The 22,358-nt window shown below is 39.8% G+C and overlaps 1 protein-coding gene across 9 annotated transcripts in view; it reads left to right on the forward strand.

Annotated features, from left to right (window-relative positions):
* AAK1 (AP2 associated kinase 1) overlaps positions 1 to 22,358 on the forward strand; it is a 165,705-nt gene that overhangs the window by 135,735 nt on the left and 7,612 nt on the right. For 4 of the 9 annotated variants that reach the window (XM_058551033.1, XM_058551034.1, XM_058551039.1 and 1 more), the window contains 3 exons: positions 10,091 to 10,192; positions 11,567 to 11,677; positions 13,262 to 13,372. The exons of 1 other annotated variant lie outside the window; for it this stretch is intronic. In XM_058551033.1, coding sequence (XP_058407016.1) covers positions 10,091 to 10,192; positions 11,567 to 11,677; positions 13,262 to 13,372 — 324 coding nt within the window. Of the gene's footprint in view, positions 1 to 10,090; positions 10,193 to 11,566; positions 11,678 to 13,261; positions 13,373 to 14,272; positions 14,912 to 22,358 lie in introns of those variants that run through there. 4 more of the 9 variants (XM_058551042.1, XM_058551035.1, XM_058551037.1 and 1 more) reach the window with 4 other exon arrangements.

Genomic DNA, 22,358 nt, shown 5'->3' on the forward strand with positions numbered 1-22,358 from the left:
TTGCAGCTAGGATACCAAGACAGTTTTTATTTCTTTAGGCAATTTGTTGACCCTTCCAAGAGGAAGCAAAAACTTGCCTTGATCAGGTAGTATTGTGTAACGTTATAGCTTGCTGGACCTGGATGTAGTTCAAAAATATCTAAAATCACTGAGGAATGATTCCTTGTAGGATAGTTAAAGAAAAGGGAAGAGAAGAATCGAATAGAGGCCCTTTTCTCTGTTGCATCCTTCAGGTATGCCTGGCGGTGCCTAGACAAGCCGGTTTCAAACAGAAGGCTGGACAAGTATGGGCTGCAAACTCAAGCCGGGGCCTACTGGCCTCCTTCTCCTCCCTGTTGTGGCAGTCATAGGATCAGACAAGAAAAAGGGATTATCGAGGCATTCTTCTTTTGACACCCCTTCAGCTTCTTGGTTTGCTCTTGCCCAGATAGCCCATGGGCTGTGGAAGCTGGAAGGGTGGCCTCTTGACACAGGCCAGATGATAAGGACCCACAGGCAAGTAGTTGTCCTCTGCAGCTGTCACAGGAGCCCTCTGGATCACGGGTGGAGAGCCAGGCACACACACCAGGCGGCTCAGGATATCAAGTCCAGATCGTAGAGATGAGTTATGTAGGGTTGTGAAGATGGGCCTGGGAGGCACCAGAGCCAGCTCGCTGCCATCCTGCTTTCCTTATTGTCATCTTTCCTGTCTTCTGATCCTCTATATTTCTCTCATTCTAGAAGATTCCTGCTAAAATATTACTGGTATACACTTTAATACCAATTAAGCCATGACACCTCTTGAATTTTAATGAAAAATCTATTAAAATGGAACATTCTAATAGAGAATTCCAGGAGTGTCTTATTTGCTTTCTGATCTGTCAGACCAGACTCCCCTGTTGAAAACAGAAATCAGACATATCAATCCTTTGCATGCCAGTGAATTCCTGTATCAGTGAGCATAAAATGCACACTCCTTATCATGACCTACAAGGCCCTAACTGATCTGGCCCTTGGCTACTCCTCTAACCTGAGTTCATAGCATTCTTCCCAACAGACTAAGCTTGTTTCCACCTCAGGGCCTTTGCACTTGATGGTACTCTACCTGGAAAGCTTTTCCCCCAATTCTGTTCCTTCTTGTCATTCAACATTTGGGTCTCAGCTTAAGTGCTGTCTTTCTCAGAGAGGCTCAGCATGGTCCCACAGGCACTCTCAATCACACTCCCTGGCTTTTTTCTTCATAGCACTTATCATGACGTTGTCTGTTTTCATTTGTTCGATGTCTGTCTTTCCCCACCAGAATGTCAGTGTCCTGAGGGAGGGACCTTGCTGTCTTATTCTCCACTGTATCACCAGTGCTGAGCACATGGCCGGATAGAGTCAGCACTCAATGAATATTTTCAGATTAGATGAGTGAATGAAGTAAAACCTGAGGATGAAAGGCTTTCAGCAGCCTCACTACTCTCTATTTCTGTCCCCAACTCCCAAACACCAGACTACTGGTTCCATAACCTTCCATCTGTGCTTCTGCCAACCCCCAGCCAGGCCTTCCACGCCCTCTTTGAGGGTGTATAAATGAAGGCACAGCCCACAATGTCAGGAAGCTGCCAAACCCTGGGATGAAAATGGTAGCTAGGCTCAGCAGATTCTTCAATTCCTGCCTTTCATGGTGCCCTCCCGAATTTGGGCTAGGTATGGCATTTCCACTGTGTCTTTGATTATTTTATTTATTTTAATGTTCAGCCTGTGGCGCCACTCAGTTATATAGCTTTGTTATTCAAGGCCCCTACATCCTTCCTTAGCATCTTGAAATGCCTGAGTAAGGGTCTCTAGTGCCTTAGCAAACTGCATATTTGTCTACTCTTCTCTTGCCCCCTCAAAGCAACCAGTTTGTCACTACCTCCAGCCCACTATGGGCACCAGTCAGATTTGTTGGTTGGTTGGTTGGTTTTGCATACTTGCTACCTTCCACACTCGGCCTTCCTGATGGTAAGAATCATGAAATCTTAGTCTCCTGACAACTATGTGCCTTTTTAAATAGCTTTAAAAAGTGCTTCTTGGTTTATGGCACTGCATCATCTCTTGACAAGTAGGCAAGAGAAGCTGTGTTTTCTTAGTGGTTTGTTGTCAAGATAGGCATTCCTCTCAAAGCTGTTTGCCTAGCATCTTCCTCACTTCCAGCCTTATAATAAAAAGTCCAAGGTCGATCATCGTATGTCTTTACTCTGGAAAGTTGATCTTCCTGCAGATTCAGTTCTCTAAAATGAGCTTGGAATGAGGCATAGTGGTTGACTTTTGCTTCCAACTTGCAGATGTCACAGATGAGTTAGTGTCTGGTGTCTCAGTGATAGGAACTATTTAGAGGGACCAGCTTTTAAAAACAGCATGTCTCATCACAAGATTTCAGGGCTTACACCCCAAGTCAGACAGGATTTAAATTTCTGAAGCCACAAAGCTGTAGCGGCCAAATCACCTGTTCTGATGGGGCTCGTGTTTGTTAGTTCAGCTTGCTCTACTCCTCATGCTCATATTCTTAGGGTCAGAGTGGGCCTTGTTCAAGCCCTTTGTCTTATTAGCTTGTATAAATAGATAGCTTTCCTCTCTTTTGATATTTTAAAAGAGAAAAAGCTCACAACTTGCAGTACATCAGGAAGTGGTTTTGATTATCTAACCTTTGACTGATATATGAAGGATTTATTACTTTCTTGCCTTGTGGTTGATATTTTTAATAACTAAGTCTTGAGAGGAGATGTATAAGAGAAGGAATCTGAAAAGTGGCTTAATTCCTATCTCCAACTCGAGCAACCTCCTTCCGTCTTCCCCCAGTCCCCAATGCCACTTGAGTTATGTTTAAGAGGAGAAGGGGAGGCGTTCAGAAGAGAAGACCCTTTCTCTCATCTCCCCCCTTAATTTTGAAGTACTAACAATCCTCTTCTTTAAAAGCACTCTCAGTTTCCATTGTCCAAGCTAACTAATTCTGCATCCATTTTTCTTCAGGGGTCCACCTCCTCAGTCCTTTAACCATGATTTCATCACTTCTCCAAGCTCTTAACGTCACTCATTTTTATCTAGACCCTAGAGACTTGAGAAAGAACTGAGTACAGTAATGGGAGTGTGATAAGAAAACGCCACTAAGTGAAGAGTACGAGCAGACAATTCATAAAAGAAGAAATAATTATAAATTACCAGTAAATATATTTTTTTAAAAGTTTGTTATCATGATGAATCCAAGAAGAGCCGATTATAAATCAATGAGATGCTGCACCTTCTGCTTTCAGATTGGAAAAGATGAAAAAAAACCCATCACCTCAGGCTTGGTGAAGGTGTAAGGAAACAGACATGCTCAGATCTGGCTAGTGGGAATATCAATTAGTACAAGTTTTGGGGAGGACAGTATAGCAGTTTATAACAAAGGCCATTAGTGGCATTGGTGGTATAGTGGTGAGCATAGCTGCCTGCTACAGACTTTTAAGATTTTACTTTCTCTTTGACTTAGCAATTTTTTTCTAAATAATTATTCTAAGAAAACATGTATATGCTTAAATATTTATTGAATGATGAGAATTTATAGGAAAAGATTGGAAGAGTATTCATTAAAAACTCTTAATAGTGGGTATCTCTTGAAGTGAAATTATGGGTAGTTTTTACTTTTATCCTTTGGCTTCTCTGTATTTCCTAAATTTTCCGCAATAAACATGTATTGCTTTTGTAATAAGGGATCAAACCATAGAAGTTTGTTCTTTTTTTGAGCAAGGAGCTGACTTAAATATTCCCCCACCTTCTCAGCCTGTTCTCCTGGCTGTGCATGTCTGGGCTGAGTTTGCATGTTGAACAGCATGTTGAGTCAGCTCTGGATTTTCCAAAACCTGCTACCTTGGGCCCAGTCATCTTATCGCCTGCCCATGTTGCCAAAGTGCCTCCAGTGTCCTTCCCTGCAGTTATTACCAGTTCAGATCTCCAGTTTCATTTCTAAGCAGTTCATCTTCTAAGCAACTGGTTCCTACTTCCTATTTTTCCCTTCACGTTGGATAATTGACTTTTAGAGGGGATAGAACCTTTCAGTTTATCTTCATATTTTCTTATCAGTAAGAAAACTTAGATCCAGAGAGAGACAGTGATTTGCCCAAAGTGCCACACAAACTTAGTGCAGGACCCAGGTCTTCTGTCTCTTAGTATCTTTTCCTCTTCCCTATGCGACCATGCTGCCTCTTCCTCACATTTCACTTTATTCGAGGAATTTGAATAATGCTTATTCTGACCTCATTCCAAGGCAGTTGAGTAAAATCTGGAACTCCATTCATTTTCACTACTGCAGTCTCAGGCATCTGTGCCTTCTTGGTGACCCTCATCTAGTCCTCTTACTTAAAAGAGAAGTTAATCTCCTTTTATGTATCAAGCACTTTAATTTATACACACACAAATTAATTCTGATAAATATGCCCATTTAATCCTGACAATTCTTTTTTTTTTTTTTTCCCTAAAGCCCCAGTAGATAGTTGTATGTCATAGTTGCACATCGTTCTAGTTGCTGTATGTGGGACGCGGCCTCAGCATGGCCGGAGAAGCGGTGTGTCGGTGCTCACCCGGGATCCGAACCCGGTCCGCCAGCAGCAGAGCGCGCGCATTTAACCGCTAAGCCACGGGGCCAGCCCCCTGACAACTCTTTAAAGTAGTTTTTATCCCTTATTTACAGGTGAGAAAACTGATGCTTAGAAAAATTAGATAACTTTCACTTAAATTCGGGCTCTTTTTCTCTTTCATGTTGCTTATTTAGCTTTTGGGAGTTTGCAGACCCCAGCTAAAGTCCCTAAAATGTACAGCATCTCAATAAAAGATTAAATAATAGCCTCCCCAAGTCCAGGTATTCTCCCCAGCACACACACAACATATATTTAGATTCTGAAACTAGTTCTGAAAATATCAGAGACAGCCCAGGAACTGGACCATTTTCTTCTATCCAGAATTGCCCACTATCTTTCCCATGTACTGGAATAGGATGGGGTCACGGACTTGTGATTCTCACACAAAGGAGATGGAAAACTCTTGAAAAATGTTTCTTAGGAAGATTAAATCATTGCAAAATGAAATTTATGAATTATTTCTGGGTTTTACTGGCCTGTCACCTTGTATAATTGAGAATTAGAGCCTGAATCTTTGTACATTTTAGGTGTGAACTATCCCAGAAGGTGGATTTTGCTTTTGCATCCAGAGAAGCCATTTCCCATGATTCATGTAAAATTTTTAAAAATCTTTATTTATTAGATATCGTTAAGTTGTGATATGCCGATGTGGAGCTTGATCGAGGTTTTGGATCTTAAATAACACTTCTTGCACAGTTTCCTATATTCACCACCCACTTCTTGCACCCTCTTTCCTATATTCACCACCTGCTGCTCTCCCCTACCCCCCCCATCATGATACATGGCCTCAGAGTGTTTTTATAAAACTGTAGGAGAGGGGACAGAATTCATAAAATGGAGAATATTAAGGCTAGCCCTTGATGTACATAGGAGGCCTCCAGGCTGTGATTTATAGACTTCAGTCTCCTGTAGCCTTTCTTCTGCCTCCCATTACATCCTGTTCTCAAGTTCTTCATTTACAGTGACCGAAAATGACCTATAATAGCTTTAGATGTGACTTCTTCTATTAGTGTATACATTTTAAAGCAATCAAAGCCTTAGTTAAACCAGAGGAATGAATCTCTAGTGCATCGAAGATCCGGGTTCTAGTCCTAGCTAGCTCTGTGACTTACTTGCTGTAAGCTCTTAGACAAGTTGTTTTACATTTCTGGAGGTGGTTTCTTCATCTGTAAATGAGAAGGCTAGTTGAATAAGAGCTGAAGTTCCTTCCAGTGCCGACGTGTCTTTGATAACTTGACCGTTGTGCATGGGACTGTGTCTGTGTGAAGACCCTTTCTCCTATGTTGATGGAATTAGGCAGATCCTGTAGGCAGCATGTGGAGGGAATTTGAAGTCAAGTCCAGGCTCTACCATGTTCCTTTGGGCAAGTCACACATTCTCAGGCTCTGATCTCCATTCTTCTCAGCTCAACCCATGGTTTTTGTGAATAATGAATGAAAATGTTTGACATTAAACTCTACAGATGTAAGTGATGACTGTTGTTATAATGGTACCTGGGCACCAGCACTGAGTAACCGAGAGCCTTCTGTCACTTTGAGAGTCCTGGAAGTGAAAGAATCTGTTTTTGCACGTGCTATCCACCTTACTTGTGCTGTGGCCCTGTACTCTCACTCCTAGGTTTCTGCCTGGTGTTACTCTATCCCCTGCTCCTCCCTCCCACTGTCCCAGTATTTGAGTATTCCGAAGGAGCAGTGACCGTACAGAGTACCTGTGTGAATAGCCCATTACTTTGAGGTTTGATGAGAAAATAAGCCTCCCTAAATTTGGCAACTTACCCCATCCTCACCCCATTCCATCTCACTGCACAACACATGTACACACTCATGCCCACACATACTTTTTTACCCTCTCACATGCTTTTTGCTAATGGCTAATAAAATAATTAGATTCTTGTTGAAGTACCCGACGTTTTCCAGTTGATCCTCTATTCTCCCTGCCTCCCCAGTGAAGCCAAAAGGCAGAGATATGACATAGAGTATGAGAGGGAACCGAGAACTGGGGGTACAGAGATTAATAAGACACCTTGCCTGCCTTCAGTCATGTTGTAAGCGCTGCCAGAGAAGTGAGTGCAGAGTGCTCCAGAAGGTCCCTGATGTGGCAGGGAGGGTGAGGAAAGGCTTAGAGGAGATGATACTTGAGTGACCAATACAAAAAGGTGGGGGGAGGTATCTCCGTTTTACAGTTGAACAGGTAATGTCAGAAGTTTAAGGAACTACCCCAGGGTCACAACCAGTCACTGGAGAAGCTAGAATTCAGATTCTGGGAAGAATGCTAGCTTAAGGATTTGCACCAAGATAAACTGCTGTATGAAAGACAAGCAAGTAATTTTGAGTCTTTTTATCCGTTGCTTTGCAAGATTGCAAACATATGAGTGCTAAAAGTGAAAGAAGCAAATAATTACTTTTTTTTTTTTAAGTGGAAGAAGCTTTTTGGGGGGAATAAAAGAAAAACCAGTGTTCAGAATAATGAAAAAATTAAACTTTTTGGGAAAACCATCTTATTTTTGCCAGTATGCTGAAAATTGTCAAAGATGTTTTTAACCTCTTATAATAAAATGTCCAGTGCAAGATTCATGCTGATGTGATTATACTTGAATACTTGGTTAGTACCCTGGATTTTTTTCCCCTGCTGTTGAGAAGCTTCTTTTTTTCTTCCTTCTTTTCTTCAATATAAATCAGGTGTAAGTGAGAAATGTAGCATATTGTCATTTAATTCAAAGATATCTACATGCCATATACTCCAAAGATGGTAAATTGGTTTCACATGTAAAAATGTCTTTTTCTGTAGTGTGTTAATTGTACCAAAGCAATTTATCTTGCCAAGACACTAAAATCCATTGTTTTGTTTCGCCTGTATGGTTATAGATCACCTAAATTACAGATCACCTAAAATTTGGTTGCTATCCCTCAATGAATGTCAATTTTGTCTTTGCTTATCTTAATTCCTGATGGCCTAGAAAAATATAGATTCATTGAAATGTTATATACACATACTTGAACTTTGTCACTTCTTTTTCTCAAACATTTTAATTTTAGTTTTATCTTAATGGCATTTTATTTCTGTGATAGAGAAAACATTGTTGACAGGCCTTTAACTGGGCGAGCTATAGAATTTATGTGGCCTCAGTCTCCTTGTAAGTAAAAGGAGGTATGAGCTCTTAATTCTTTCTTTCTATAAGATTCTATGATTCATTATTATATTTCAAGTTAATGCTCGACATTTAATAGGTTAAAGGCAAATAAAGAGTTGTTTATCAGGGCTAAAGGAATCTTAATTTGTACACGTTATCACACATTAAGTTATCAGATGTGACAAATCTAGTGGCTTCTGATGTTCTTTTGTTTCTTAGCCAAAAGACATCAAATGTAATCCATCTGCAGGCTTAAGTGAATTTTGTGAGATTTGACTGTAGAATAATAAGGGTACCAGCAGTCACAGGCTCTCAGTTGGCAGACAGTAAATGATTCTTTGAGTTGACCTAGGCATGGTTTAATTGATTCTCTTGATGAGTTATAAACCATTTCTAAATGAAAGTCCGAAATAAAGATTCAAAACTAAGCCCAGGAAGTCTATGAATACACATAGACTTACATGCATGTGCTTATGGTGGGCTTTATTTTTAATAGCTAAAAACTGGAAACAACCATATGTCCATCAGTTCATGAATGAATCAACAAAATGTGGTATATTCATGCAGTGGAACACTCAGAAATAAAACAGAACAAACTAGTGGTATATGCCACAACATGGAGGAATCTCAAAAAGCATTATGCTAAATGAAAAACATCAGAGAGAAAAGGCTACATACTGTATGGTTTTGTTTATAGGAAATTTCAGAAAAAGCAAAGCTATGTGGACAGAAAGCAGATCAGTTGTTGGTAGGGTCTGGAGGTGAGAAGAAGGCATTGACCAGAAAGGGGCCCTAGGGTAGTGTTTGGGGTGATGAGAATGTTCTACATCATTATTTCAATGGTGCTTATGTGAATGTGTTTGTCAAAACTTATCAAATTGTACACTTAAAATTGTTGACTCTTATTTAGTGTAAATTATACCTCACATTTAAAAACAAACAAATAAACCTAGGGCAGCATCTTGAATGCCTTACAAAGTGACTACTTCAATTGGGGAAATGATCATTTTAAACTTCGAACTTTGAAAGTCTGTTTTTAATAACATACTGACAATATTCATTACTCTTTACAAAATTTTGACCTCTAAAATGTGTTTGCATAGAGAACGATAAATGGTCAGCTTGTTTTAACATCTCACTGCATTTTTGCTTTCTCTTTACCTCTCTGCCCAACCTAGAAAAACTAATTGAGGGACTCAAATCTCCTGACACTTCTCTTCTGCTCCCTGACCTCTTGCCTATGACAGATCCTTTTGGTAGCACTTCCGATGCTGTAATTGGTAAAGTCATCATCTCTTTCTTCAGTCATGCATGATATGTGTGTCTTTTTCAAGAACCGTAACTAACTGGTTAGCAGATCCCTAGTGAATAGCCCTGGTGAAGAGTGGACGTGCCACAAAGCCTCCTGGTTTTGGAACGATGCCTTGTGCCAACCCGGAAGCCAAGGCTGTTTAATCTCACTTATCACCCCAAATGAAGTGTTTTCTCTGCCTTCTAGGAGCACAACGCTGTTACTTTTGCTTTTCTTGATACCCTGAGATTTCTGAGGTGAATTTCTTATGAATGAGGAGAAATGTGGGAAAAGTCACATTTTGTTACAAAAGCTTCATGAAAACAGTTGTTTTCGAGCTAGACTTTACCTTTAGCAGATTCTTCTTTAGAAGGCCTCTGTATGTGCCAAGAATCAGTAACAGAAAACACTTGCCCAGTGGTGAGGCCCATGAGTAGAATCCAGGGCAGGGGCTTGGTCTGCCCGCTCTGACATTTTCCTGTGCTCCAACTGCAAGGCAGGCAAGACCTGCAAAATGTCCAGGGCCCCTGTACTTCAGGGGCACAAGGTCCTAGAACTCAGAAAGACCATGATCCTACAGAGAGATGGGCCTCCAACTGGGGGATGTCACACAGTGTGGTATACCTCCCAGCTACATCATGGGGTGGGATTTGAGATGCATTAGTGGCCTTTGCAAGGCACAGAGGATGTTTGCCCCCAAGTCTATCCCTTAAGAAAAGCAAAATTACCAGAAGATATTAAGGTGCCTTTCAGCCTATGCCTTCTGACATGGAAGAAATCTGCTGGGTGGCTTGCATTCTTCATTTATCGATAAAAACTGAGAATCACCGGGAGTAGCCACAGTGGTTAACCTTACGCATGCATGCTCAATCAGTGAAGTCCAGACACTCAGAGCAGCAGAAATAAAGTAACTCGTTGTGCTATCCATCTTGCCTGAGACTGGCATTTTAGAGACCTGTAGAAGAAAGTCTTCACAGAATTGTCTCAAGAACCTTCTGACTCTCTTTCCCTTACCCTTTATTCTCCTTTCTTAATGCTCTGTTACAAAAGAAAAAGCTGATGTTGCTGTTGAGAGTCTCATACCAGGACTGGAGCCCCCGGTGCCCCAGCGCCTCCCATCTCAGACGGAATCTGTGACCTCGAACCGCACAGGTCAGTCAGGTGTCTCTGCAGCTGCAGGGACTGGTCAGCATGGTGAGCCCCCAGAGCCAGTCTTTCCACCTGCGGCAGATGATTCTGGGCTTATTTTGCAGCTTGGTTAGTTCCTCCTAGAATGGGTGCTCCATGTTGTTACAGCCCCAGCTTCTAGATGTTGCTGAAGAGCAGAGTACTTTTTGGCACCATGTCCTTTATAGAGTGGTCCCTGGCTTTCTCTGGTTATAGTATTTATTTAAGATTCTTTTCACTGGTGGCAAGTTCCCTCCACCTCCTTAATTAAAGAACTCTGCTGAGCTGTAAGGAAGCCTTTACCTCCTCCCCATTTCTGAGCAGCCTTTTCTGTCGGACCGTGTCAGTGATATCCATGGAGCTCATGTTCTGTATGTTGATGTTACATTTCCAGCATAGTGCTTTAATCATATATAGGTGATTTGCTGTTAAAGTGTAGGCACAGTTGAAATCTTCCCTGGATCCTGCTGTTTGCTTTCACCCTAATTTCAAAGTTCACTCTTAGTAGAATTCCTTAACTGCCCATAAATACAGATTTGATAACCTTTGTTTTTATTGAAACCAGAATTACCTCGATAAAAGTGTCTGATTTCCTAACTTGGAACAGAAACAATTAGAAGTCTAGGAAGTATGAAAATAAACTCATTTGGGTGAAAAAAATTAACACAGAAAACAATATACTTCCTTTTCCTTGTGCTTATTTGACTGTTTTCTCTTAGAAAACTTTCCCAGAAAACAATTTGTGTGTTAAAATGCTTGAACTCTGAATTTTGTCTTCCTTCTGTTCTTTAACTGAAAGCCAAATCATATGTTCAGAGGAGCAATTCAAATTTAAAGTGACTAATAAGAGACAAGATCATTCTGTTTCGCATAGGAATCTGGTTAAGTTCTAGAGAGTACTGTTTAATTGTATCATATTCTGCATTAATAAACTAGAGACAACTCCCTCCGAGTCAGCTTGGATACCTCATCCTATAGTAACTTTTTCCATGAATATTTAGGGAAAGTTTAAATGAAACTCTTTAGTTGCCAAGTCCTTTTTCCCAAATGGCATTTGCTGAGAACTGAGTTGCTAAAATTTTGTTGGGATCCATATCACATACTTGCTTAACCAGCAACCTCTGAGCAAAAAATTCTTCCATATTTATATATTAATGTTAAGAGGAATCTAGGAATACATGTTTCTATGTATAAAAATCCAGAGGGCTTAATATGTTTCTTTTGGTTTTCTTTCCTACACCTTGGCTCATGTGTATAACATGTAAATGCAATGACTTAACGGCTAAGATCTAATCTCATGATATTATGTGTGCCATTTAATGCCATCACTGACCTGGAATGCTGTTAATCTGGACTCAGATTCTCTCACTGGGGAAGATTCCTTGATTGACTGCTCTCTGCTTTCTAACCCTACTACTGACCTTCTGGAAGAGTTTGCCCCCATAGCCATCTCTGCTCCAGCCCATAAAGGTAAATGCTTTCCTCGTCGCAGGCCCACATCATCCTTAGAGGAGAACTGAACGATTCCCGAGAATTTTCTTTACCAAAAGTCTTTGCTAATGAAGTTTTTTAACCCCCTCCTTTGTGTGGAAAACTTGAGTTTGTACTCTTAGCCACCGTGTTATAATCCCTCTCAGTAAGAATATTTAATAAGGCTTAGACCACAGATTGGTGGAGGTATTGCTTTCTGACAGTCAGCTGGAGGGCAGATAGTTCACGTTGTCTATTAAAGGCAGAGCTGCATACTTTTGCAGTCAGCCCAAGTAGATTGTGGGGTTGACTATCCACTGACTGACTATAATTATTAATATGATACTTGTTGGCCTTAGAACTTAAAATTGTTTCGTTAAATCTGAGTTAAAGTTTTTGGATAGTGATTACTACAATAAAGAAACAGGCATCATTCCTCGAAAGTCAGTTCTCAAGGATTGAACTCATAAAAGTTTGAATTTTAGTTAACCTTTGAGTCATGATTGATTACTGGATTTCTCTTTTGAACCTGCCATTTTCATGTCTTAGTCTTGGATTAATACTGATTTGAAATTCTGCTGGACAGAGCTTAGATCGAGTTCTGTTTAGTGAGTGGTTTGTGAAAGTGATGGGCACAGTGCCTAGCATACTGTACACAGGCCTTAATTAAACTTCCTTGTGTGCTTGAGTAGTGAAAGAGGCTTTCTGGAAGGAGCAGTACATAGAAAAGGAACATTCAAGGAGGAGGCCTCCCTGAGATGACTAAAAAATAATTAGCCTGTGGTTTGTAGTGGTAATAGCTGAGGTTTTGTGTTTACCTTTGAAAGCATTAAAATGATTATGTTTTTATAGAGCATGTAGAGAGAAGTTACCTATTTAACCAATTATATCTGGCAGGAGTGTGTCAGCAGTAATGTGTAATTCTGCATCACTTGCAAAATAGTTGCTCAGCTAGCACTTGCTGGTGGGATAGCCTTAATTAGAATGGAAAAGAATATTCTCACAGACTTCTGCTTGAAATCTCAGTGCGTGTGATCTTGTGCCCCAAAATTTCCTGAGGCCTCAGAGTTGTTTGAAAGTTTCTTTTTTCCCCAATCACAGTGCAGTGAGTCCTCTCAGAAGTATTTTGTTTGCCTCGTATATAGCACTTGCTTCTTAAAGAGCTATAACTACCTACCCCTGCCCCTGGTTTTGAGTTTTTCAGGTATTATTAGTCAGGCCTCTGTTTGCTCAATAAAGAAGATAAATGACTAATTTTTGTGCCTTTGTGAATTACTGATGTTGAAGAGATGCCTCATAATAACTACAATTAATGGTCTTATAATGGTAGAGAGAATCCATCCTATACCCCTTCTCCCTAATCATTTGTGAAAGTCTTAACATGGCCAGCTCTAAAGCATTTTTTTCTATTTCCCTAAGTTTTCTAGTTTTGCTACTTTTATTTCAACTCAGGAAAATAAGCATTTTCACCTTTAAATACAACAGTGATTGTACAGTTGGGAACTTTGTGCCCCTTACATGTTCTCTCCTTTGCTAATCTCTACTTCTGTTGTTTCTGCTTGTGTACTTGCATTCTGTATTAAGCTGCAGAAGATAGTAATCTCATCTCAGGTTTTGATGTCCCTGAGGGCTCGGACAAGGTGGCAGAAGACGAGTTTGACCCTATTCCTGTATTGATAACCAAAAACCCACAAGGTAAGAAAGAGAGGATGGGCAAAAGAGAAGAGCTTGACATCAGCTCTCTACAAAATAAGTAATGTACCTAATCTACAAGGGGGAAAAAAGCATCAACATTTAATGAAGGAAATTGGGGGTAATGAGAATCATTGTGGGCTGGGCCAGTATAGATAGATAGAGATACTGATATATGTATCTTAAAGCTTGACCGTGGTGTTTATTTAGAGAGAAGAAAACTATTTAACAGTTTGACCAAAAGCTGATTTTTACAAATTATCAAGCCAAAAATAAAGTGATCTTCAGTCAGTGGAACCCTGAAAGCATATTATCAAAAAAAGGCACTGAGCATTTTTTATCATGATTAGAACAATCTGTAATAAATATTCTTCCCAAAGAGATTAACCATCATGCTTTGATATCATTTGCATCTATTGGACATTTGTGGAGCATCCTTTTTCCTCTTTGATGGATTAAAATCATTTGAACGGGCCATAAGACACTGAATTACCATGGGACCATCTATATGTTTTTTAAAGCATGTTTTTATTGCAGTGGTCATAATAACTAATTTCTCCCCCAAACAAAAATGATTGATTTTTACTTTATCAGGGAGACGACTCAGTGTTATTAGAAAGTTAGTGCACAGCAGCAGTTCTCAGGCAAAATATATATTCATTTGAAAATAGCATCCTCTTTGCAAGGTGTCCTGCCTTAGTATGGTGTGCACACAGTGCTTGAACTTTTGGTGGGAGGTGGCGGATACCTAATTTATATGTTTAAAAATCAACATGTAAGAATTGGCGAATGTAAATTGTTGCATCTCTAGGGTGTTGTTTTGTTTTTTTCTCCTTTGCTTGCTCTGCACATCTAAACCTTAACCCTCTGTTTTGTACTGAATTCCTATCTCTCCACTTCCAGGTGGGCACTCTAGAAACAGCAGTGGGAGCTCTGAGTCCAGTCTTCCCAACCTAGCCAGGTCTTTACTGCTGGTGGATCAGCTCATAGACCTGTAGCCGTGACCCAGTAGCAGATGCAGTTCTGTAACCTTCATACCGTAATATACATTTTCATTACGGAGTTATAAGAAAAATGATTTTTTTTAAAAATCGGCAAATAAGGGGCCCTCTAGCCCTTATCTCCTACCCCTTTCCTTCTCCTGTAGAAATGATAAGGAAAGAAAATCACTTTGGCCCTCCAGATAGTCCTTGGCCAGTTCCTCCCTGTTAGTTTGCTGTGTTTTCTCATTACCCTTCTTCAGTAGCATTATCTTAAATCAAGCGCTAGATGCCATGAGCTTCACCTCTGCTTGAATCAACTCCACCAAAAGCTTAACTGTAACTGAAACTAGTGAATTGACACCTTTGTCTCATTCTTGCTAGGAATGGCTTCCCAAATCAATCCTCCCAACCCCTGTCTCCTTTGGCCAAATGCTGATGAATGTGTTTCTCTGTTTTTGCTTTTTATCCTGCTGCATTATCATGAGGACATGGCTTCTTCAATTGGTCTTAACTCTAGGCGGTAGCCTGGAGATGAGTGTGTGGTTTAAGAGAGAGTAAAATTGACTGAATGATGGTATATGTTTGAAAAGAGAATTTGAGCCCAGCCCTAGCCAACCAACTTTGACCTTGTTTGATCATAGACTTAGCCAAGGGATTTTACACCCCATGCAGCCTGCCAAGCATTCGTCCAGCATTCTGGCTTCCATTGAACCGTGATTTCTCAGATCTGGAGACGTGACTGCAAGTACTTGAGATCCTTGGATATGATGTGTACATTATATAAATCCCAAATATTGCCATTCCTTTTCATGTTAACTGTCCCATGCCGGGATCTCAGAATTAGACCAAAACAAGACAATGGTGGTAATATGAAACCTTTTATTAGAAGACTTTTCATTGGGGGGAGGCTGGGGGAGGGGAAGGAATTGTAGCAGAAACAGATGTATTTTTCTTGTGATTTTTATTTTGAATCAAATATTGTAAATTGTGTATAAATGAAGACACTGAATAGTTCTGTTTCCACTTGGCGTTTCCAGTCCGATATCAGGTGTCTGTACAGGGTTTTGATCTCTTTCCCTTGTATAACTACACAGCAATCCTACAGTGTAACATATGGAATCATTTTAAGTAGACTTGTATGTTGCTATAAGCTTTCAGCTGGTCCTCTGTCTTTGTAAAATAAGCATGTTGTTTATTTTCAGATAAGCAGAAATAAGTGTGCTGACAAGCTAGGCACAATTTGACCCTGGCTACTTACCTTTCTCTCTGATGTTTGAATTGAAGGATGCAGCCAATGAAATATGTTCAGCTGGTTTTCCTTGGCTTCCTAGATTAAAAAAACAAAACAAAGCATAGTTCCTCACTAACCTTAGAATAATTGTTCATAAAATAAATAAAGGACCCTGCACTGACATGACAGTATGCCTCATGGTCACCCTCTGTATATGTCCTTACTCATGGAAGTGTTTTTTTTTCCCTTACATGGAAAGCAGTCTTATAAAATCACCCTTTTGAAAAGAGATGGGCACAGAGAACCCCATTGTGGTTCTCTTCCTCGAATGCCATTTTCCACGATCAGAAGGGAAACTCTTAGTTGATCAGACTTGTACAAATAAAATTCCAAGTCCATTTGCTTGTTTCTCTATCTAGTACTTTTGTTTCTTCTTCCTCACGTTTGCACTTTAAGGGGAAAAAAACAAAGTTGAACGGCAACAACAGCCTGCAAAACACTGCACTTTGGAGGTCCAGCTTTGACCCCAGCGATATGAGAGCAGCCTTTGAAAGGCATCAGAGGAAAAGTCTGAATCTTTCAGTCTTCCTTCTGACTTGAAATATTTCCCATGCCAGCTGAAACTAAGGAGCTAAGGAAAGGCCTCTATTAGGATAATGGATTAATTTCCAAAATTGAGGGAGGCGCAACTTTCCTGCTGAGGATAAAAGGATAAAAAAAGATATCCTTGAAGAGCTCTCCATCATTGGATAGCAGTGAAAATGAGACTTGATTTGCCCCTTTATGGACAGAAATATTATTGAAGATCAAAATTCTATTCTTTTTCCTGGACACAGAAAGAATGTATAAACTAATGAAGGAAATGTTTATTTTTAAATAAGAATAATGCTTTATGCCTATGTTTTCCAATTTGATTTTTTTCATACATACATATTAGAAATATAATGAAATATCTAGTTTCTCAATTTAATTGAAACCATGAAGAGTACAGTTTAGAAATTAGGTAAGTGTCTCTAAATTGTTCCTTTCATGTATTACCCATAATCACATTGAGATATATTACCTAATGATCTGGCTCAATAAAGCTTAATGAAGGCTGTTAATGAAAATGGACAGACTGGAAGCCAGAGACTGGATGGAGGAAGGCTGAGGGAGATAATTACATGAAATTACCTTAGGCTTATTCTTTAGGAGTAGGGCCTCAAAGGGGAGAATTATTTTTCTGTTAAGGAATACATATGAGTGACTCAGTAAATGGGGCCTCCGTTAGTTTATAGCATCATTCCTGAGCTAAAAGGATTTATTTGAGATGAGTGTAGTGTGCTGATAATTGATAGACTTATGAAACTAGACTGAGCCTCAAGAGGGACATTAGAGACCATCCTCTAGTCCATCCACTTCATTTCACAGGTGTGGGAACCTGAGGCAGGGTGGGGGGAGAAGAAGCCTGGGTGGACAGGCCACTTGGGGTCTCATCCTGACCTTTGCCAGTCACTCGCCAAGTGGCCTTCAGCAGGTGCTTCACGTCTCAGAGCTGCTGTTCCTTATTTATATAATGATGGGTTTGGACTAGATGGTCTTTAAGATTATAGAATTCTAGGATCCTACATATATATTATTATGCTTTGGAAGGACTATGAAGGATTTATATAATCCTGATGTTCTTCAGTTATCTTCTGTAGTTCTTACTATAACTGTAGCAGTATTTACATTTTAGAGAATTATAGTGGGCATTTACTAAACTGGGTTGCTCTTTCTTGGTTATCTGAATAGAAGCCTAAGTCATCACAGAGTTTTGGACATAGATTTTCCTTTTTTTAATATTATACACACACACACACGCACCCCTACCTATTCCAGTGAAACAGTATCAGAAGATTTCAGTTCTTTTAAAATGTGTAATCAGTGATCTGCCATTTAAAAATGGGCAAATATTGTGAGCATATGTTTCTGATTTGCTTTTATTCTGGCTGTGTAAGAGTAGTAACTATACCAGAAAACATCACACATTGTTTTTTTTTCCTTTTATAGCATTCAAATAACTAGATCACCAAATTCAAGTCCCAGTATTTTTAAAAACACAGGCCTCAGAGGAGATAAGGTTTAAATGGACACTTCTAAATGTGATTCTAATTAATGATTTCTTTAGCAGACATATCAGAATTTTGACATCTAATTGAGTGTTGTTTCCTTCAAAAGCATCTGGTTTTACTTGGGAAGCTAATACTTGTTCTAATGATGCTGCCATCATTTAAGTTATTTTTGAAACTCCTCTCCTTCGAAATACCATCAAGGAAGGTAATAAGATATACGAAAATCAGTTGTATTATTATCTAATTAGTATTGCTTTCAGCATCTGAAAAGTGTGTTCTCTTTCTTGATCTTTTTCCACCACTCTTGGTTGTAAGTAACATTTAGCTGTTTCTAAAAAGCAAAATCACCCACCTAAGATGAAGAGGGGTTAGTATTGAAGACGGTAAAAAGAATAACTCACAGAAAATTCCCAGAGAGGACCTTATAATGGAAAGTGACAACAATCAGTTTTAATTTCCTTAATATTCTGAATAAGGGAATTTCTGTAATTTTGCCTGTCTTTAGTATGGTTTAGAAAATTGAAAGATATGGGTTTTAAAATACCTCTGAAAGAAGTTGTCACTTTGTTCAGTGTCATTTGATATTAGACTTGGCTCTTCCTGAATTAGAATTATATAACTTGGATTGCTAATAATTATAGGGGAACAAACCCAAGAAAAGAATCTGTTTTTGTCAAGATGAAATATTAGTTTTGTTTATAATACTTTTTTCCTACTCTCCTGACAGATAATTGATCATTTTGGTTCAAACCAACACAACCTTCCCCCAGGTTGGGGACAGTTCTGCCTTCAGCAGTGCTGTGGGAAGGAGGGGACCTTTGGGGTTGACCTCAGCCCAGAGGTATGGAGGGATCTGAGCTCAGCTGAACAAAGGCACGCTGTAGATACCTTGAACCAAAATAAAGTTTCCTGTGATGATGTTTGTATGTCCGGGAGTCTTTAACTTTCTCAGTCTATGCGATTATCAGGATCCTGTAGCCACTAACTTAGAGTTTGGGGATAAAAATGACATGATTGCCTGAAGTACTGAGTTAAGCAAATTAGATGCTGCCAGGCAGAACAGAGAAACTATCACATGAATATTTAAAATGGAATCTTTACTGAAATACTCCAGATATTACAAAGCTATCTTTTATTCCTCTTTAGAGCCTGTAATTTTACCAACACAAAGTTAGCCTTTTCCTTTTCCACGCTAGTAATGTTCCTGAAGTTGGATGCGCTTAAGTTTCTTGAGTCAGAATGAATCCCAGACAGCCTCTATTTCAAATAATCTGTAATAAGATACTATTTTGTTTCTCTGGGGTTTTCTTTCTCTAAGGTGGGGGAGTGAGTTTCTTTGGGTAATGCTAACCTATGCAAAGGTACCAAATGGTGGTAGTTGCTAGGATGGAACACACATTCTTGGTTCCCACTTGGATGTAGTGTCCTGTATTCTACTGCCCTATTGCACACCACCTTGTCACGTGGAGCATTTACCACAGGTCTTTATCCTGTCCTCCCCAAGAAGACAAAGTAAACAGAGGTACACAAAGCTATCTTTTGCAGTAAAAATGTGAAATTTGAACATTGCTACACAAGTATTGTATAAAAAACACGTCTGTAAACAAATTTCTTATGTAAACATTCAGGGGAATAAAGACTTTTGTCTCTTCAAACTGAAGCATGTTCAGAGATGTAAATAACTTAAAATAGCTGCTGTTTTTCTGATCTGAAAACCCACTTTTGCAAAAAGGATTTAAAGACGTTGTTGAATGACAATAATTACCTGTACACAAGTAAAGTGCAGACACGGGTGAGAGGCATGCTGAGGACATTTTAATGAGTCATGGCTTCCCTGGCTTCACCTTGTGGTCAGGGAGAATAAAACCCCTGTGAGCCTGCAGCTGACATGACCAGACATGGATTTGAAAATAGAGCACAGATTTACAGCTACCCTCCTCTAATTTAATCTTTAATATACCCAGGCCAATTTAATTAAACATTTTATGTTGGCAACAGCAGTTTTATGCCCAGGGAGAAATCTCTCATTTAATTACTCCATTGGCTTGAGAAACACAGCATCACTAGCCAGTGTTGGTTCCTATCAGATCCCTTATTCCCCAGTTGTGGATTTTAATGCAACTATACAACATATGGTAGAACTACATGCTTAATTTTATTATCTAAACCAAAGGTCATAGAAATTATTAATTTGATGTATATCTCTGGATTCCCTGATTGGGCTCTCAGAGTATGAATTTCAACTTTGGTGCTGCATTTCTGAAGTTCTTCCAAAGGGATTTTTGCTTTCTAGTGGCTAACTGTATGAGATTTCTCAATACTCCAAGTCTTCATTTTCAGTTTTGGGCAAGAATTATGTCTTTGATACTCCCTGTAACTGTTATTTTATGGGGGAAAGTAAAATTCTGGTTGTGCATGATATATTGCACTAAGGAATATCCAGCCTGAAATTTAAGTCCTCAGATTTTGATTTTTTCAAAAGCAGTCTGATGACCCTCAATATGTCCATCAGATAAAATTTCCAGGATAAACCTATCCCAAATCATTCTACGCTTTTGGTTGCTTTAGAAGTTAATAGGGAGTTAGTGATGATAGTTGCCAAGTCATCAAATACTTTTTGGGACTCTCTTCCTACTCTCTGAAGCATATGAGCTCTTACTGAAATCCACATAATTTGGAGCCTCAGTAGAGATGGAGTTATCCCTATTGGAAGTGTTGAAAAGTGTGCTTAACCTTAACCTGGCACACAGTCCTACATCAGAGCAAGAAAAAGAAGTGTGTTTTGACTTCTTGCTTAATTTAATGTGCTAAACCAAAATAAAAAGAGACATGACCCAGTTTGAGGGAATTAGAACAAAATGTCCTATTTTAGGCTTCATGATAAAGAAGACCCTTGTACAGAATGTGAGGCCAGGTCCTGGGTTTAAACTCTCCCACTGCCCTCAGGAACAACTGGCTAGCTTTATTGAGCTCTGTGGTCCCAGGGCATCTGCTGTGCATGCTGTTGGTTACCGAAGGAACTGGGCCAAGGCCTGAGGTTAAATTAGTATAAATCCTTCATTGCTAGTAGGCAAACTGCTTCAAACACATTTTCCTGACAGTACAAAGCCATCTTCATATATAAGGACTGTTCACCTTGAAAAACACTTGCTTTCCCTGCAAGACCACACTCATATTCCAGAAAAGACCTCTAACTGCCAACAAGGTTTAATGTCTATGTTCTGTTTACAGTTATTTAGACTCTCTCTCTTGACTGCTTTTTGCCTTGGGCTGCCACCAGCAAAATTCCCTGAGGGAATGTGGATGTCTGCGCTTCCCCATATCTACCAGCATTTCTTTGGTCTCCAGAGTACCAGGCTTGGAGAGTCGTAGAGGGTGGTTGCTCTCTGCCTTGGTCACACTGCAACTCCTCTAAAAAGAATGGAAGGTTGAGAGACTTGACCTTCTCAGGAGAATCCTTTAAATGTACTTTTCCAATCCTGTAAAGCAGATTCATGCTAAAAGAGAGATATGAAATGGGTCTGACTTTGTTTTGAAGGACAGGAGACTAGTTTTCCCTTCCAACTTGATGTTATAGTATTTTTGTAACTGTGAATTTTAAAAAGTTGTTGGAGTTTTTAAGTGTGATTTTCCCATTACTCACCATGAAGGTCATAGAATATGTCCTGAGTTGGCAAGTTTCCAGTTAACTTGACCAAGAACCCACTTTTTAACAGAGGTAATTTTGATAAGCATGTTCTCTCCTGTTCAACTCTGGATATGGGCACCCCTACTCGGTTCTTTACAGTTCTCAAAATGTAATGTAACACGTTGTTGTTAGTGCTGTCGGGTTGATTTGGACTCCTAGCAACCCTGTGTGGAGCAGAGCGGAACCCTGCCTGGTTTTTTTGCGCCATCCTCTCACCTTCTAGTGCTGTATCAGACAGTGCTCCGCTGCTATTCATAGGGTTTTCATGGGCAATTTTTTCAGAAGTGGGTGGCCAGATCCTTCTTCCTAGTCTGTCTTAGTCTGGGAGCTCTGCTGAAACCTGTCCACCATGGGTGACCCTGCTGGTATTTGAAATACCGGTGGCATGGCTTTCAGCATCACAGCAACACACAGCTGCTACAGTATGACAACCAGCAGGTGGATGGTGTGGTTCCCTGACTGGGAAACGAACCCAGCCTGACACTGCAGGCATCCAAAGTGCCCCTGGTTCTATAGGTAGCTGCCTTTTGGCAGCTGATTTGACTGAATTCAATTTAAAGTTCCCCAAAACACTAACTCCAGTCAAACGCCAGAAAACTCCATTTTCCTTATTGATCTGTATGATGCCAGAGAGGGTCATTAGCTTGACTAAATTTACCATTTTTTTCCTAAGAGCTGTTTTGCTCTCCCATCGAAACAGCTTAATAACATCAACTTTCAGAGTAGTTTTGGAAGATGAGAAATTGTGCCTTAGTTTTGACAACTGAAAACTTCGTCCAATTGATGCTATGTTAGAAAGTGGTTTAAGGAGTTTGGGAGCCTCTCATACCACTTTGCTCGGTGGATCTCATTTTGTAAAACTTCTTTGCCCCCTTTCATTTGAATTTCCTCTCAGAAATCATCATCTGGGAATCACTGTGACAGTAATATCAGTACAGTGATATCAGTACCTAGATATTACTGTGACTACCCAGATATTACTGTGACTAATATC

This window comes from Diceros bicornis, chromosome 12 (assembly GCF_020826845.1).
Source record: "Diceros bicornis minor isolate mBicDic1 chromosome 12, mDicBic1.mat.cur, whole genome shotgun sequence".
NCBI classification, from domain to species: Eukaryota; Metazoa; Chordata; class Mammalia; order Perissodactyla; family Rhinocerotidae; genus Diceros; species Diceros bicornis.